This window comes from Monodelphis domestica, chromosome 4, assembly GCF_027887165.1.
Source record: "Monodelphis domestica isolate mMonDom1 chromosome 4, mMonDom1.pri, whole genome shotgun sequence".
NCBI classification, from domain to species: Eukaryota; Metazoa; Chordata; class Mammalia; order Didelphimorphia; family Didelphidae; genus Monodelphis; species Monodelphis domestica.
The window spans coordinates 95797836-95816966 of record NC_077230.1 but is presented as its reverse complement, the minus strand read 5'-3'; the positions used below and the strand labels follow the sequence as shown (position 1 = coordinate 95816966).

The window sequence follows — 19131 nt, the reverse complement described above, 5'->3', positions numbered from 1 at the left end:
TCCTACAATGTCTGTACCCATCCCCCTTAGCGAGAGAGAGAGTCCCCCCAAGGTTGGACCACAGAGCAGTGGTATAGTGGAGCAGGGGTATTGGGTCCAACCAGTATGGCACTAATACAACCTAATTGTTTGCTCCAAGACCATGGCTTCCCTTGGTTCCATTTCTCTTGGAATATTACCTGGATAGGGGCCATTGACACTTCCATGAAGGGTCAGGACATTCCAGTGAAGGATTGGGTCTCGGAGTCATTGGAGTTCTGTTCCCATCTTCCTTGTGGTGTAACACCTGAACACACATTTGACCCATTCAAGTTTCTTCATCTGTGAATAGCTGAAATGACAATACACCTGTAAAAAACAGGAATCAACATGGCAGCCCTCGCTTCCCAGGGAGTAATGAGAAATGCATGGGAAATGGAGACTCATATCTCTAGAGTAATACATAGTAAGTGACTTCCCAAATGGACCAGATGGTACCCTCTTGACCTGCCATTATCAGTAGCACTTTGGGCAAAGGTGAGAAGCTTACTCTCAGCTGTCTTCTCAAACCAGTCCCAGAGCATTTGAGTTCTGGAGGGTTGCTAAGCAAACATAAGAGAGGAGGAGAAAAGCACAGCACCTATGGGGGTATTTGGTGTCCAGGGATGAGAACAATGAGCACATTGCAATAATGGGCTAGGTAAATTGGAGTTAAGTGACTTGCCCAGGGTCACACAACTAGCAAGTGTCTGAAGTCAGATTGAAGCCAGGACCTCCCTTCTCCAGGCCTGACTCTTTATTTCCTAAACCACCTAGCTGCATGAAATGCTCATGAAATAACATTTATAAAGCAATTATCATAAAACCTGGCATCTAGTAGGCACTTAACAAATGTTTTCTTCCTTCCTAGATTATCTCTAAGGCATCTTCCCACTCTAATAAATATCCTATGTATCATTATTATCACCAATGACATTGATAAGTCAGCAATCATAGGATCATAGATTTAGAGCTAGAAGGGCCAGACTCTAACCTCTTAATATTACATATGAGGAAACTGAGGCAGACAGTTTAAGTGATTTGCCCAAGGTCACATAGCTAAGTAAATGGCTGAGATTGATATGAAATCAGGTCTTTCTTACTCTAGATCTTATGGTCTATCCACCACACTCAATAACTGCCTCAAGTAGTGTCAGAATTGTCATTCAAATCCAGGCCTTAGATTCCAAATTAAGTCTGCGCTACATTGCTATATGCATGTCTTCTCTCACCAGCTAGACTGTAAAGTATCTGGAGGACATGATTATGTCTTACATTTATTTCATATCTCTCATGAGATCTAGCACAAATGACTGCTAGTAGGTGCCAAGTATTTATCTCCTCTTTGCCCTGAGTAATTATTTTAATTTTAATTTAATAATAATTTTAATTTAGTTAATTATCTGAGTAATTAATATAAAGAGAAGTGAAACTTGGGAAATAGGTCCATGTTCTTGGCCTTGACTGTGATATGTTCTGGTTTAAATCTGAGGATTCGAATTGAGTCTAAAAAATGGGTAAGATTAAACTGGAAGAGCATGGGAGTCAGAAACAAAATGGTGGAGAAGGGGTTGTTCCTAATGTGTTGGAGAACCATGAGATAATCATTTTTGCTAAAGAAGGCTAGATGAAGAAGCATATTAGGAAATAAGGTTGGAAAGATACATAAATGGGGTTCCTTACTCCTGGACTAAAAAGTTTAGATTTAATCCATAGTCAGTAGGGAAATATTAAAAGGTTTTGAGCAGAGGATTCTTTGGGAAGATCAATCTAGCATCAGTGTTTAAAATGGATTGGAGCAGGCAAGAAGAATGGGAGATTACTTCCTTGTACAGATCCTTGGGACCTCAGCATTCCTTATAAAGAACTCCTTCCTGGGGTTTGGAGTTCCAGAAGCACATTATTAAGTAGTTTTTTGTTTGTTCTTTCATCTTTCAGCTGCCATTCTGCTTCATTAGAAGAACATCAGTGATAGCTTAGAGACCTCATCTCTGGGACCCTTTTAGAGGTGTCCACAAAGTTAAAAGCATTTTCATAATAATGCTAAGAAATTTTACTTTCTATCAGTACCAATAAATATGATCTACATGAGTAAAAGCTCTTGGGAGAGAGAGTCTTCAATAATTTCAGGAGTGTGAAGGATTTGGTCTCCAGATCATAAAGTTTGAGAACTGCTGTTCTAGCTCTACCATTTCTGAAAGAAAGGGTCAGGGAGTTATTAGTTCTGTTTCACAGAAGGAGAAAGTGAAGTGTTTCCCCCAAATCCTAAAGTGAAATACTAGTAAGGTTCAGCTAAAGACTTTATATTCATCTAGCGCAGATTAATATAATTCACTCATTTTTTAGTTTCTACAAGTAACAGTGTTATCAAAGGCAGAGTAATAAGATAATACCAGAAATGTAAACATGATACAGGACCCCTAAATGCAAGCTTTGCCAGAGAGCTGATAGCAAGGGAGCCTACCCGGCCAGAGATCTCTTTAGTCTCAGAGATCCTCAGAACTAACTGGTTCTCTGACGTTGTTGTTGTTATTGCTGTTTTTAGTTCATTTCTTTGTTCATATTCATTTAGTTTGGGACCATTCTTATGATTTATTGTGATGGGGAGTACCCAACAAGGAAACACCGCCTCTTACTGACACCCCAGAGCATGCCAATTCATGACCTGCAATTTATGTTCAACTGGCTGTTATACAGCCAGTTGATGGGAAGAATTTGAACCCAAATCTTCCTGACTCCAGGACCATATGTTACTCGGCCTCTCAGATCATTAAGTCCTGTATTATCACATGCCAATCAATCAATAAGAATTTATTAAACACCTACTATTTTCAAGGCACTGTAGAAAGTACAAGAGCTACAGAGGCAAATCTCTGACCTCAAGGAATTTGCAATTTTCCAGTGGGAATAGTATTTAGAGTTCTTAGTATATATAAGTTAAACATTTACAAAATAAATATAATATAGTTGTAAGAAAAGACTAGCATTTGGGAGCATCAGAAAAGGATTGGGGGGCTCTTGATCCATATGGTTTCTTTAAAACCCTTACCTTCTGTCCCAGAATCAATACTAAGTGTCAGTTCCAAGGCAGAAAAGCAGCTAAAGGCTAAGCAATGGGGATGAAGTGGCTTGCCCAGGGTCACACAGCCAGGAAGTGTCTGAGGCCAGATCTGAGCCCAGAACCCCTCATTTCTAAGCCTGGCTCTCAATCCACACATGGTCTCTTCGCTGCCCTGTCCCCTCCCCCATGTCTTCAATTTAAGTTTAGAAAGATAATAGTGTATCTTACTTGCAGAAATGGTTTTATCAGAGAGTAACTGATGCATATACCACAGCCTCTTAGAGCCACGGGTGAGAGTTGGGTGAAAGGTGGTGCTATCAATCCTCCCTGAACACATTCTACACCTCAAGTCGAGTGTAACTAATGGGCTTCACACCTGTCAGTGAGTTAAGAAGATGTCTGCCCCAGGTATAGGAAGACTTCTTGGCAAAATGGGCAGATGAGAACAATTTGTTCCAATAACCAGGAAGGCAGTAGAAGTGGGCTCTGTGGAGCACTTAGAGCTTGATCAGCCTCCAGACTCCAAGGTCATCCACTGCATCCCAGGCCATCCCCACTCATCCTGGTGGGGGAGGGGTTTCTTGCCACTGGACTTGGATGACTCTGGAAGAAGAGTGAGGCTGATGCCTTTGTGCAACTTTGCCTCACTGAAGTCCTACTTCCAAGCAAGTCAAGATATCACCCCATCTTGTGATGGGTCCTCTTTGAAAGGAAGGATGAGTGACAGACAGTAAGCATTCCAAGATGCCAGCCTGACAATAGTGCAAGTAGATTGTTTCTTACACAGCCATCCAGTGTATTTGGCCCCACAGGAATGTGTCTCAACCATGTCACTGCAATTATCACTCCTAGAGGAAGTATAGATGAACGTAGAAAATTATCCTTTCTTGTACTTTTCTGGTGGCTTGGCCCAGTGGAGAGAACATTGGACTGGGAACCAAAAGATCTCAATCATAAACTTGCCTCCGCCATTTGTGTATAGTAGGACACTAGACGAGCTGCTTCAGAGCCCCTCTCTGGGCTTTAGTTTCCTTATATATTAAACAACAATCTTAGTGCCTTGCTTACTTCGAGGCTTGTTTTGGAGTTTAGTTTGGTAACTAATGAGTAGAACAGTAAAAACTCGTCCGTTTAAAATTTAAAGCCCTTCACAGTCTGGCTCCAACCTAGTTTTCCAAACTGATGACCTCCCCTCTTTTTTGGTTCAGTTGTTCAGCTGTGTCTGACTCTTCCTGATCCCATGGGCCATAGCACACCAGGTCCTGCTATCCTCTGCTATCTCTCAAAAATTGTCAGAGTCAATGTTTGTTATTTTTATGGTACTACTTATCACTCACTTTCCCTTACTCACCAGAAAAAAAAAACTGGCCTACTTACTGCTTCCATTTCAGAACATTCCTCTTCCTGCCTATGCACCTTTCTCCAAGCTGCCTTTCATGCCTGGAATATGCCCCCTCTGAAACTCTACTTCTTGGAGTCGGGGGTTCCTTTCAAGGCTTAGCTGGAGAGTCACTTCCATCATGAAGCCTTTATGGATCTCTGTCATTATCTGGTTTCCCTCTCCTCTTCCTCGTCTCTAAATTATGATTTTTAAAAATGTTGAATATATGTTGATTTACTTATCTGTAAATGATTTATTATTTATCTGTGTGGATTCTGTTTCCTCTCAGTAGAAGGTAAGTTCCATGGGGTCCAGGATTATTTTGTTTTCATCTTTCTTCTCCAGAACCTAATGCAGACAAGTTAAGGGCCTAAGAAATTTCTTTTGAACTGAAGGAGCTGAGCCAAAGCCTGAAAGACAACAGATTTGATTATGAATCCTAATGCATGCCCAGTTGCTAACTGATTCTATGACCTTAGGCAAAGTACTTCACTATTCTGAGACAGTTTCTTCATCTGTTAAATATGAGGGAACATATTTGAGAGATCTTGGCAAATTAAATGAACAGGAATTAATAAAGACAAAGATAGCAATTCGTTTTCAAAACTGGGTGGCGAGATGAAGGTAGGTATCAGAGCCAGGCCTAGAGGAAGGTCCTAGATTCAAATCTGGCTGCCTAAACTTCCTAGTTCTGTGACCTGGGCAAGTCATTTAACCCCAATTGCTGAGCCCTTACCACTCTTCTGCCTTGGAACCAATAGTTATTATTGATTCTAAAGTAGAAGGTAAGGGTTTGTTGTCCTTAATTGGGTGACTTGAGTGTCAGTGCCACTGACAGGAATACTGAATTCAGAATGAAGAAGAGATTTAGAGGGAAAGTGGGCTAGAGTAGATGTTCTCTAAAATTCCACTTCGGTTTTGATTCTGGGGAGGACTTTTATTATTCTGTGAAGAACTTCTTGTGGGACACTTAAACCAAGCAAGGTTTGCCCATTCTCCTCCTACAACCTAGTATTATGAGAATCAAAAGCTACTCCCTACCCATATGTAGTATTCTATCATTTAATTAAGAATATAGAAAAAAAATGTTGTGTGGATCCAAATGAAGTAGAGAGATTGGGGAAGGTCTTGTGGAGGAGGTGACATCCAAATAGAGTTCTAAATAATTGGAAGGAACTAATGAGGTAAGGCAGAGTGGTCACTGGGCAGAGGGAACACAGCATTGTGAGGAGAAGAATGATAGATAATAGGTAAAGTGGCACCAAGTGATAGGATACTTAGAATGTTCAGCAAAAAAAAATGAACTTCACTTTAAAGGCAATGGGATGCCACTGAAGATTTTGAAAGAGAAGTGACTTGATGTATGTGTTAGAAAAGTAATCTGACAAATGTATTAAAAATATATTGGAAGAGAGAAGAAAGTTAAAATGAGAAGACCAATTAGGAGACTGTTGTGGTGGTCCAGACAAGTGGAAGCAGTGGGGAGGGTATGTACTAAAATGGAAGCAGTAGAAATAGAACAGATTTGAAATATGTTGGCAAAATTAAATGCATAGGATTTAATAATGAAGTCAAAGATAGCAATTAATTTTCAAAATGGGTGGCTGAGTATTGGTGACACTGACAGGAATTCTGAAGTCATAATGAAGAGCAGGTTTAGGAAAAAATAGAAAAAGTTCCAGATGGGAATGAATGATATTGCTAAGAGAGAAGAGGTCCAAGGTCAGAACCTTGGAGAGTGCCCAATTTACAGGATCTGGAGAGGAACAAGAAGTCAGAGAAGGAGATAGAAAAGCGGTTTAAAAAAAAGTAGATAAAGAATCTAGAATGTACAGTGTCTCTTAAAGAGAGAATATACAGTAGGAGAGAATAGAAAATAGTTTCTAATACTTTAAAGTAGTAAAGAAGAATAAGGACTAGTGAAAACGGCCATTGGATTTTACAAGTAGGAGTTTATTGCTCGCTTTTAAAGAAATTGGTTTTAGTAGAGTTAGAGTATGAGGTGCTGAAAGCAAATTACCAGGGTGTGAGTCAAGATTGAATGTCGAAGAAGTAGAGGAACTTGGTGTACTGTAGACAATTAATTCAAGAAACTAAATAGTACATTTACAATAAATAGTAAATAGTATAGTAAATAGCAAAAACTTGGATAGTAAAGGTGAAAAGAGGATGACTGTGGCAGATGTATAAGGTAGAAGGGTCAAAAGAAAGCCTTTCTTGGACCTGGAGGACCTGAGTATATCTGTGAAGGCAGTGGTGCCATTACTATTGTTATCTCTGAACTTAAGCAAATTATTAAACTTCTCTGAACCCCAGTTGCCTCATCTGTAAGATGAGGTGATTGGACCCCCTAACTTCCTTTTTAGCTCTAAGTATATGATCTTACCAATTCAGTGGAGAGGGAGCAATTAAAGCTACATGAAAGAACCTGGATGATTGGCAGATCAATGTGCTGTGGAAGGTAGAGAACCGGATCAAGGGTTTGAGGAAAGCTATCTCTCCTCCTACTGTCCCAGACAATAGAAAGAGATGTAATCACAGACTCAGACAGTAGCAATTTTGCTGCAGAGATGTGTGAGAGGCAATGAGTCTCTTCCTACTGAGCTATATTCTTAAAAAAAACTCTTCCCTTCCATCTTAGAATCAATACGGTGTATCACTTCCAAGGCAGAAGAGTGGTAAGGGCTAGGCAATGGGGGTTAAGTGGCCTGCCCAGGGTCACACAGCTAGGAATTTTCTCAGGCTGGGTTTCAACCCAGGACTGCCCATCTCTAAGCCTGGCTCTCAATCCACTGAGTCACCTAACTACCAGCCTCATCTGTATTCTTGATTCTGCACTAATAACTGCCAAAAAGGGTCTCCCACATTTTCTGTCCCAGCCCTTCACCAGAAGTGAAGGAGAAATCAACTTCACCATATATTATCTGGACTGGCCAAGTCCTGTGTCCACTAGCATCAGTACACCCTTGGGGTAGATGAGTAGTTCTGAGAGATTACTCTGAAACTCTTCACCATGCCAGTGTCTGGGCTTTTGAATACATCTGCAAGTGCTCGTGTACATACATGTGGTAATGACATTGTACACATGTACCTTCCTTATCTGAAGACTCAATTTAGGAATAATGTCTGCATCAGAGAGGCACAATTTGCAGCTTGATTAATTAGGGGCCTGCTAAAACTTCTAATTACTTGTTTGTTTTAAATGAGGTGTTTTGTTCTCATTAAAATCATTAATGCTAGTGAGGGAATGATAATGTGTTTTTAATATGTATGTTTGAATTTCTACCCCTCCATTTCATAAACAGGAACTTAGGCTTAATCAATATGTTCATATACTGACACCTGTATTTGTTGGATAAGAACATACTTAAGCCATCAAACAGTACTCACTTATAATGTCAAACCAAAACAGAAAGATCTGTTCCCAATGCTAGTTGGAAAATGTTAGCATTAGCAAAGCATCTGATTTCATCAGAGCTGATTAAACACAGAGCTGCTTACTTATTGAACACATAGAGCCAGTGAATGTGAATGATACCAATATTAAACGTCTAGATAATATCAATAGTAAGTATCCATCATTCATACATTATAACATGGAAATCCAGTTGTCCTCCATGCTAAAGATGCTGCTACCTATGTATCTAAAAGGCAGTAGGGGAAAGTGCACTGGATTTGGAATCAGTAAGCCCTGTGTTCAAGAGTGTACTGGAGTTGTCTCAAACTACTTTCCAAAAAACAGTTGTTAAATTTGCAGTGCAAACATTTATGCCTTGGAAACTGGCAAATGCTATAATTCAAGACATGATTTCTTGTTTTGTTGGTTGTCTAGACATCAAAAATTGACGGATTAAACTTAAAAGGGTTTAGGCTTGCAAAGAGCCAGTTGTTAAACAATTATTAGCACAGCCTTACCTGGGTTTAAATTATGACTTTATTCCTTATTTTATATGTGGTCTTAGGCAAGTCACTTCTCTTGGCCATAGCTTTCTCATTTGTAAATGATGGACTTGAACTAAATGACCTCTAAGGTTCCTTCTACCTCTAAATTCTATGATTCTTTTAGTATTCTCAAAAGCAAAGCACCCCCTCATGGAAGTGCCAAGACAGTACTCCATCTTTCTGGCAGGTTTGCTCAGTAGCTAAAGAATAGAGGAAGCATATCTCTGTCTTGTGCACTATGTGCCCCCACTTGCACTCTTCAGTTTTGTAGCCCCATGGCACTTCTTTCTTTTTTTTCAAACCCTTACCTTCCGTCTTGGAGTCAATACTGTGTATTGGCTCCAAGGCAGAAGAGTGGTAAGGGCTAGGCAATGGGGGTCAAGTGACTTTCCCAGTGTCACACAGCTAGGAAGTGGCTGAGGTCAGATTTGAACCAAGGACCTCCCGTTTCTAGTTCTGGCTCTCAATCCACTGAGCTACCCAGCTGCCCCCCAGCACTTCTTTCTTATAGAAAACGGGCATTTTATCAGTCAATAGGAAGCGAGGAGGAGAAAAACCAATATGCAAAAGGTTTAAGAGAAAATAGGCACAAGAATCAAAGCATAGATAAAAGCATGACTAGTCAGCAGTCTCAGAAATCTAAACAGGATGAAGTTAAGAGCCAGGACAACAGCAATCAGGGCTTGGAAAATCAGTCAGATGTGCAGAATGTTCAGCAAAAGAAGAGAGATTGGTACACAGTGTCATGTGCCTTTGCTCAATTCCTTTTAATCTGGCACTAACAGTAATAAATGAATTAACATTTATATAGTACTTACTATGTGTCAGGCACTGTGCCTAGCACTTTACAATTATTATCTTATTTGATTCTCACACCAACCCCGAGTGGTAGGTGTTATTTTTATTCTCATTTTATAGATGAAAAAACTAAGGCAAACAGAGGTTAAGAGACTTGCTCAGTCACACAGCTAGAAAGTGTTCTGAGGAAGATTTGAACTCGGGACTTCCAACTTCAGGCTCAGTGCTTTATCTACTGACCCAGACAATATAGTAAGAAAAACAGCCTTGTGAAAAATAGCAATGCTATTTACCTCAACATCCATTGCTGTGGAGTGTCTTGGGCACTGAATTGCCACCTGCCCAAACTCTTATAGTAGCTTCACAAAAGGCTTTTTCACCTTCATTCTCCCCTACCCAACCCATCCTTCGTATATTTGTCAGACTAATCTTCTTATGTATAGATCTAGTCATGACTTTCCACAGTTTGATAATCTTTAATGGTCCTCTCTTAATGGCCTGACATATAGAACGCTATCCCATCTACTACCACCCTACCTTTTCAATGTTATCTCACATTATTTCCCCCATATACTCTTTTCTAGTCAAAGACTATCTTTTACCCTCAAAACACACTCTTAACTATTTCACCTTTCCATCTTTGTTCACGTAGACCCCAAAGCCTAGAATTCTTTTCCTTTCCCTCTTTCCCTATTAGATTCCTATCCATCATTTAAGCCCGGATCAAACAGCATCTTTTCCACAAAGCCTTCCTTGATCTCCCCTTGGTGGTAAAAACCTCATTTTCTTATGCCTCACATGGTACTTTGTTCTGTGTTCCTCTAAAACAATTATAATTGGGTTATTATATGTTCTGAGTATCAGTATTTGTGCCTTAGTTTCTTAAGGTTAGGGACAATGTCTTATTTCAATTTTCTATCTTTTGCAGCTCTTAGCACAGTGTTCAGCAAAAAGAAAATAATAAATATTTGTGGGATCTAATTTTAAAAGATTCTTTCACCGGAGTAATTAAACCCACAAAAGGAGAAATCTGCAGGAGTAATATCCGGTGAAAGCAACTGTAAAAGCCCCTTTTGAACTATAAAAAAGCCACAGGAAAGCCAAGAGAGGCCCAAAATGAATTAAATCTCTTCAGGCTTGGGGGAAAGCAATGGCAAAATTAAGCCACAATCATTAATTGTTGAGTTAAGAATGAGAAAGGTATCTGATTGCATTTTAAAGTTTCTATTTCTCAGGGAGTTCCTTAAATCTTGTTCTAAATAGCATATTTTTTTAAGTATGGTCATTGGAGTAGTAATCATAATATTCCCATTTAAAGAAGAGTCCAATTTTAATTGAATTATATAATTGAATGGGAAAACATGATAGGTTCTTTTAGATATGCAGACCTAGGGAAAATCTGTTCAGACCACATGGTTGCCATATCCCATATTCTATCTGATTGGCTTTCCCCCTTTTTTTTAAACCTTTACCTTCCATATTGGTTCCAAGAGAGACAATGGAGGTTGAATGACTTGCCCAGAATTATACAGCTTGGAAGTGTCTGAGGCCAGATTTGAACCCAGAATTTCCTGTCTCTAGTTCTGTCTACTGAACCACCCAGGTGTACCCTTTGCTTGACTTTTAAAGCCTCTCACAACCTGGCCCCTTCCTACCTTTCCAATCTTCACACACTTTACCCTTCTCCATGAATTGTAGGATCCAGTTTTCTGCATTTCGAGACTATGCATTTTTCATGGCTATCTCCATGCCAATTATGCTCTTCTTCCTCACTTTCATCTTCTGGCTTCCCTGGATTCCTTCATGACTGAGCTCAAATCTCACCTTCTAGAAGAAACTTTTCTGATATGTTTTATATGATCACACATGTATAACCAATATCAAATTGCTTACTATCTCAGGGAATGGGGAAAGGAAGGAGAGAAAGAATTTGGAACTGAAAATGTTAGAAAATGAAATGCCAAAAATTGTTTTTATATGTAATTTGGAAAGAATAAAACATGACCGAAGGGTTAAAAAATAAAAATAAATAAAATGAAATGAAATGAAAGGTGTGGAAATTAAATTTACTGGCTACCTCTCCCTTCTCACCCCCCACCCACCCATCCAGTTTCTTTTATATTATCTATATCCATATCTGGTATGTACATATCTACTTGCATGTTGTCTGCCCCGTTAGAATGGGAACTCCTTGAAGAGAGGGATCTTGGGTTTTATAGCCTCTTTTTCTAATCCCAGTGCTTAGCACAGGACCTAGCACATAGTAAGTACTTGATAAATGGTCATTGACTGACTGACCATAGACTGTGCCACCCACTACCATTTGGTAGCCATTTACCTGAAGTATAGGCACATTACCTGGGAAGAAATGAACTTTAGAGACAGCACTGAAAAGTCAAACCCATAAAGTGGAGATTAATGTTAGAATATGGTACAGTTTTAGGAAAGCTTGGAAAATGCAGGTTACCATTCCTTTGGGAACACGGATTCTGGGATGGCAATGGAAATTTAAATGCTCAAAGGTAACAAGACAGGAGATGGAGGAAGTGATTCTGCAGAAGTTTAAGTTAGGGCAATATCCTCAAAGTGCGTAGCTAGTCCTGAGTGTATTGCAATATAGTATAGATGCCCAGTCATTCATCCCTGTTACCATCCCTTTACTATGGAGAGATAAGGCACGGTTGGATTGATTAGGGACTCTTGGACTTCCACCCAGAGTAGGTTTGGAGGAAATCCTGTTGGGACCAGAACCAGGGATACTAAACTTACTGGCAGTTCCCCACTTACTAGTTTATATGGTACCACATTGCCTCTTCACAAGGGGCCAGTATTGTGTATTTCCACAATTGAAATCATTGCTCAAAATTTGTTGTTTGGATTTTTTTTTTGGAATTGTTTTTGAAGACAATTTACCTACATCTCTACACACAGGTACACTTATATGTATACATGCATACATCCCCCCCAATATAATTAATTGACATTTTATAATCAAAAGTGATATTTCTTAGAATGAAAATTATCTTAGGCACCCCTCTGATTCACCAGATTTAGCCCCAAATTATTTTAGGCTGCTTTTTAAATAAATCAAATATAAATTTAAAAAATAATAATTTGACACTATGTACAATGAACGTGAACAGTAGCAGCATCACTGGAATGAGTGTTCATAGGATCAGCGATTTAATGGATTTTAGAGGCCATCTAGTCCACCTCCTTCATTTTATAGGAAAGGAAGAATTATGAAATGATTTGCCCCAAATCACACAGTGGTGAGTGATAAATAAAACTAGAGCATTAACCATATCTTCTAGTATCAAATACAGAGTTCTTTCTACTATAACATGCTGTAGCTTCCCAAAAGGGTTTATTTTTTAATTAAACTTTATTTTTTTCAATTACATGAATAAACAATTTTTGACAATTGTTTTCTGACATTTTATAACTCAGATTCTCTCCCTCCTTCCTTCAGCACCTTTCCCAAAGCAGGAAATAATTTAAGTTATATCAGTGCTTTCATGCAGTATGTATTTCCATATTCCACATGTCATAACTGAAGTCACATATCACATATACAATTTTTTTAAAAATCTCATAAAGGAAATAAAATGAATAATGCCTGCTTTGATCTGTAATCAGATTCCAACAGTTCCTTGCTTGGCTGTGGATAGCAGGTTTTTGTTTTTTTTAATCATGAATCCCGTAGAGTCATCTTGGAATCTTGTTTTCCTGATAATAGTTTAGCCCTTCACTGTTGGTTATTGTAAAATATTTCTCTTACTATATGCACTGTTTTCCTGGTTCTGCTCACTTCACTTTACATCAGTTTATGTAAATCATTCCAGGTTTTTCTGAACTCATCCTATTCATAATTTCTTATGGTACAGAGTTTTTCCATTACAACCACGTACACCATATACCACCCTTATACCATACAACCATATACCAAGTTTTTTCAGCCATTCCTCAGTTGATGGACACTCCTCAATCTGCAATTCTTTGCCACTACAAAAAGATCTGCTAAAATTATTTTTGTATAAATTGGTCCTTTTCCTCTATCTCTGACCCCTTTGGAAAGTAGAACCAGTAGTGGTGTTCCTGGGTAAAAGAGTATGCAGGGTTTTATCATCCTCCCAAAGACTTTTAAAGAGAACAGGATTCATGTGAAATATCACAATTACAAATTTCTAATTTCCAGTGGTCTTATTATCCAACACATTAGTGTATTCACAATGTGTGACATAGTTCTTTGCTCATCTAAGGATAATATTAAATGTTTGCCACATCCATGAATTCTAGTATATATGTTTTAAAAATCCACCCAATTTCTCTTTTAAAGAATTTAATCTTCACAAGGGCAGGAACTATTTCATTTTCTTATCTTTGAATTCCCAGTACCTAGTACAGTACCAGGCACAGAGTTGGCATTTAATAAATTGTTCTTCATTGATACTTAATATTAGGCGGTGTCTATCCTCTAGTAGCTTACAGTCTCGACATCTCTTCCTTTCCAGGAACTCACCTAACTGTGGAGATACACCCCCGAAACAAAACACCCCAGCTCCTGAAGAAATTCTCCTTTGACAAACGTACGTATCCTAGTGTATCTGTTGCTTAACTCCCAGGGGCAACTAATGGTATCTCTCTGGTGTGTTCAGGAAGATTCAGGAAGGAGGAGAATAGACCCAGAGCCTAGGAGATCCCATTCCAGGTCCCTGGAATCTATACTCCACCCTGAATTCTTTCTGGAGAAAAGGGAAGACTGTAAAGAGCATCTGACCCTGAGCTCCATCTAAAGATACAATGGGGAGGAGGGCCTGATTTCCAGATTGCTGATGACTCAGAGTTCCTTCTCAGTGGTTAGATGCTTAAACTGTTCCCCGTACTCATATACCTGCTCCTCCTAATTTTTGGTGTATTTGTGGGAAATTCAAATCATTTGGGTGGGAGGAATGCATTACATCCCCAAAGTTGTTTCATAGACTGGTGAGTGGGAGTCTCATCTGGCTGCATCATTTGTCTAGTTTCTTTCTGTACAGATGTATTTGGTACTCAGAGATGAGATTACTCCAATCTCAGAGAGAAGTGTCAGTAGGGGAAGAACTGAAGTCCTTCTCATCTGCTTCCTGGATTGACAGTTCCTTCCCCGAAACAAACATTGAGAAAGGAATGGAAAAAAAAAATGCAGGAGAGTCTTGAAAACAAGATCTAGTGTTCAAATCTACCCTTATCTTTTTTGCAGAGAAAAAAATTAACAAAGTCATGTAATCCATTACCCTTCCTTGAGTCAGTATCCCAATTAAAGCATGAACACTGTTTATTCTGCTTTCTGCATTAATTTTTAAAGCCCCCATTCTTCCTAGCCAAATAAAAGGGGGGGGGGGAATCATTATTCTTATAACAAATAAGTATAGTCAAGCAAACCAAATCCAATTCCTATGTTGCATCCAAAAATGTATGTCTCAGTTGACAAATGGAGTCCATTCCCTCTATGTCAGGAGGTGGGTAATATGCCTCATCATAAGTCCTCTGGAATCATGGTGGGTTATTAGATCCCTCAGAGTTCTTTACAAAGTCATTGTTCCTATATAGATTATTGCCTGGTTCTGATCACTTCATTCAATTCAGACAAGCCTTCCCAGATATCTCTGAAACCATCCCCTTTCCTGTTTGTTTTTTAACCCTTACCTTCCATCTTAGAATCAATACTGGATACTGATTCCAAGGCAAAAGGGTGGTAAGGGGTAGACAATGGGAGTAAGTGACTTGCCCAGAGTCACATAGCTAGGAAGTTTTGAGGGAAGATTTGAACACTGGTCCTCCCGTCTCTAGACCTGATTCTCAATCTACTGAGCCATCTGCCTGCCTCCATCTCCTTTCTTGTACTTTTTTTTTCAGAAATAGAGTTTTTAAAAATCCTTACTTTCTGTCTTAGAATTAATAATAAAGATTGGTTCCATGGCAGAAGAGCAGTAAAATGAGGACAACTGGTGTTAAGTAACTTGCCTAGGATCACACAGATAGATAGAGCTTAAAATTTTTTTAATTTTTATTTTGGCACTCATTTTTTAAATTTTCGGTTACAAATTTGCCCCCACTTATCCCTCTCCCATTCACTGAAAAGGCAAACCATATGATACCCATTATACATCTCATATCTTCTCATACATTAATTCTCCAGTGGATAGGAACTTTTTGTTTTCTTTGCTACAACAAAAATCTGTCCTAAATATGTTTGTACATATGTGTTTTCCTCTTTTTTTTAAATCTCATTGGGATATAGGCTTAGTAGTAATATTACTGGATCAAGGATTAGTGATTTGGGGGGCCATAATTCCAAATCTGTCTCCAGAATAGATGAATCAATTCACAGTTCCACTAACAGTGTACTAGTACATCTGTTTTCCTACAGAATCTCTAACAATTGTTATTTTTCCTATTTAGTTATTTTTGCCAATCTGATAAGTATGAGGTAGAACCTCAGAATTATTTTAATTTGCATTTCCCAAATGATTAGTGATTTGGAGTATTTTGGAACTTGGATTCCTTTCTTTCACAATTGCCAGTTCAGCTCTTTTAACCTTTTGTTTATTGGAGAAGGGCTATCATTATTACATGTTTGAATAGGTTTTTTTATGCATCTTAGATATAAGACCTTTATCAGACAAATTTGGAGCAAAGATTTTTTTTTCCTCCTAGTGAATGGTTTTCCTGCTAAATTTATGTTTATCCTATTTTTAAATCCTAGCAGAAAAGATTTCATAAACTCCTTTAAGATCCTTTCCAATAACTGTGAGAGCCCTGCCAAAAGTTCTTGTATCTAACTTAAATTATGTTGCTCTTTTAACATTTTTCCCTTATTTAGCCCTTCAGTAAGGTAAGGAACAGCTGGTTGTTTCCCTTTGTGCAAACACCCTTAATTTACAGTAACAAAAAATAAAGAATTATTAGATTGTCCTTTGAACTTCATATTTTCTTCATCTTTTCCTTCTCTTCCTTCCTTGCTTTTCTCTATTTTGGTTTCCTTTTCTTCTTTCCTTTCTCTATTCTTTTTGCTCCTATCCTTTCCCTGTCCACTTTTTTTTATTTTTCTAGTAAATTCCTAGAATATCCATTCAATCCAGCAAAAAGGTATTGTTACATACTAGGAGCAAAAAAAATATGCCAGGTCCTTTCTAAAATATAGAGATTAATGGAACACTATTCCTACCATAAAGGTTCTTATAGTCTACTTGATAATATAGAATGCTAAAAGCAAATCCTTTGAGAACAAATAATCTCTAAACACTCATTGGATAAAGCCTTCTCCCTTCTTCTCCATCCATTCCTTCTCACCCTATCCAGGAGAAGTTAACAATCAGGGAATTGACTGGTGTGAATTTCAACTGTTTTTTCCTTGATTTGCATTAAAGACTGAGAAGGCTCTGGGGCAAAATGTAAAGAGAAACCAGAGAAGCAAGGTTATGTGCTAACAGGATAGTTGAGAAATGTCTATACTTGATTCACCGACATTTGGAATTTTGTAGGTTTCCAAGGCGATAGGAATGGAAACACAAGACCACAACAGCCAGGAAGGAAAGATGCTCATGGTAAATATCGGTCAGGCTGTACAGCTTTCATTCATTATGTTCTGTTTGCCAAGCACTTAGTAAGTGCCCACTGTACTCTGTGTGTTCTAAGTTCTAGGGGGGAAATATAAAGATAAAGAAGATATGGTCCCTTCCTTCTGGAAACATATACTCTAGCAGGGATGATAACTCATGCACAAACAACTACAATGCATAGAATTCAGCAAGTGGATAAGAGAATGCATGAATGAAGCAGGTGAATGAATGAAGTACAAAGTGCTATAATAAGGGAAGCTTCATATTTGACTGAGACATCAGGAAAAGTTTTATGGAAGCATTGGCACTCGAATTAGACCTTCTTGGATGAATAGGACTTCAAAAAGTAGGGAAGAATGGTAAGATGGGAGAGCAATCAGGGCAAAGGAAGAAACAAAAGCAATATCCCAGAGGTAGGAAAGCACAATGCTGCAATTGTCATAATTCTGTTGTTTTTATCAGTTGTTTCAATTATGTCTGACTTTTTGACTTCATTTAGGGTTTTCTTGGTAATGATACTGGAGTGGACTGCCATTTTCTTCTCCATTTAATTTTATAGATGAGGAAACTGAGGCCAAAAGGGTTAAATGATTTGCCCAGGATTACATAGCTTGCAAGTGTCTGAGGCTGGATTTGAACTCAGAAAGACAAGTCTTCTTGACTGACTCCAGGCCTGGCACTCTTTCTTTTTCACCACTTAGCTGTCAGTTCTGTTTAACTGTAATCTGTAAAGGGAGTAATATAAAACAAAGCTAGAAAGGTCAGTGGGAACTCCTATGAATAGGGCTCTGAATGCCAAAGCTAGAGAAGTTGGACTTCATTTTTTAAATGATGAGAGACCACTGAAGGCTTTTGAGCATCAAAGTGACATATCAGTTACCAAGAATTAGGTAGATTCATCCAATAATCAAGCAATGTATGAGATGGCTTGGAAGGAAGAGTAATAATCCAAGTGAGAGCTAATGAAGTCCCAAACTAGGTAGGGCCCCATTGTAGAAAATATATTTGAAATAGTAGCCATATAAGAATACCTGATTTTTTCCATGGTATGAAAAAAAAGTTAAATCTCAAAGGCGTTATTAAATTGTTCTATATATGTGACTTTAAAAAAAACCCTCACCTTCCATCTTAGAAAACCAGAAGAGTGATAAGGATTAGGCAATGGGAGTCAAGTGACTCGCAATGGGTCACATCATTAGGCAGTGTCTGAGATCAGATTTGAACTCCGGACCTTCCATCTCTGTTCCTGGATCTCTCCACTGAGCCACCAGTTTCACTTTCTATATATGTTATTAAATATCAACTATATAAATATACCATACTTTAAGAGAGAAGTTAATAATGCAAGTTGGTATTGTTGGAAAAATACCAGTCCAGGAGATGGGCTGGGCTCTTGCCTAGGCTCTCCCACTAGCCTATGGGCAATTCTCTTTCCTCTACGGATCTATTTTTTCATCTATAAAGTGGGGAAATTGAACTCCCTTAGAGGTTCTCTAAGGCTTTTTCCAGTCTTAGCATTCTATGAGTCTGTGTGTTAAATATAGTTAGTTTTATTCCATGCATTTTCTATTATTTGAAATCAGATCAATTCGTTAATGCCATAGATATTTTAAATGTATTTATGCACAACATATTTGGGTAAGGGTGCTATGCCTCTGAGCCTTATGTAATCTGTACAGAGGGTAGATTTAATGAGGCATAAATCATTATAGGGTTTTAAAATATGCAGATATTATGAAATGGAACGGAGAAAGAGTGAAACTAGTAGCAGTGTTTTCAACCTCATTTTAGAAATGTCATCCTTCTTCCAAATGGAAGGGGAAAAAATCCCTCATTTTCAGAGCTATATTGAGCAGAAACCTGTTAAATGTGTAAATCCACTTTCCATCCATTTAGGTCAATGCAATAGCCCTTGTCAGAGAAAACCTGATAGATGTCGACTATAGATACAAAAAGCTGTTAAAGAGAGACGGAGGGTACGGGAGAGGAAGCAAGTAGGTTTCATTTCCTTAGGATTTCCAGGACATGTTTGACTTCAGCTCCTCAGGCTACCTATATTCTGAAAGGCCAGCTCTCCATTTGAGGATAATAATAACAACAATATTAATAATTAATAGTAACTCACATTAATGTTGCATTTTGTGATTTAGATAGTGCTTCCTTCATAAGAGCCTTGTGAGATACGTAGTGCAGGGGGTTGTTAAACCCCACTTCACAGATGAGGAAACTGAGGATCACTGGAATTAGTTGTTACCCAAGATCAAGGCATGTAGGACTACTCTCACTGGTACATATGGAGAAACTGAGGCTCGCAGACCTTGATTTGC

At 38.5% G+C, this 19131-nt stretch overlaps 1 protein-coding gene and 1 long non-coding RNA gene across 2 annotated transcripts in view; one reads left to right on the top strand and one right to left on the bottom strand.

Annotated features, from left to right (window-relative positions):
* The window catches only part of LOC103093508 (uncharacterized), a 44198-nt gene extending 43581 nt beyond the window's left edge, over nt 1-617 (bottom strand). Inside the window, exons 1-2 of the long non-coding RNA XR_008911145.1 lie at nt 530-617; nt 180-331 (exon numbers count right to left, since the gene is read on the bottom strand). This is a non-coding gene — a long non-coding RNA (uncharacterized LOC103093508). The remainder of the gene's footprint in view (nt 1-179; nt 332-529) is intronic.
* KY (kyphoscoliosis peptidase) overlaps nt 1-19131 on the top strand; it is a 108630-nt gene that overhangs the window by 21992 nt on the left and 67507 nt on the right. The window contains exons 4-5 of the mRNA XM_007493905.2: nt 13715-13789; nt 16727-16789. Of these exons, the coding sequence (XP_007493967.1) occupies nt 13715-13789; nt 16727-16789 (138 nt within the window). The remainder of the gene's footprint in view (nt 1-13714; nt 13790-16726; nt 16790-19131) is intronic.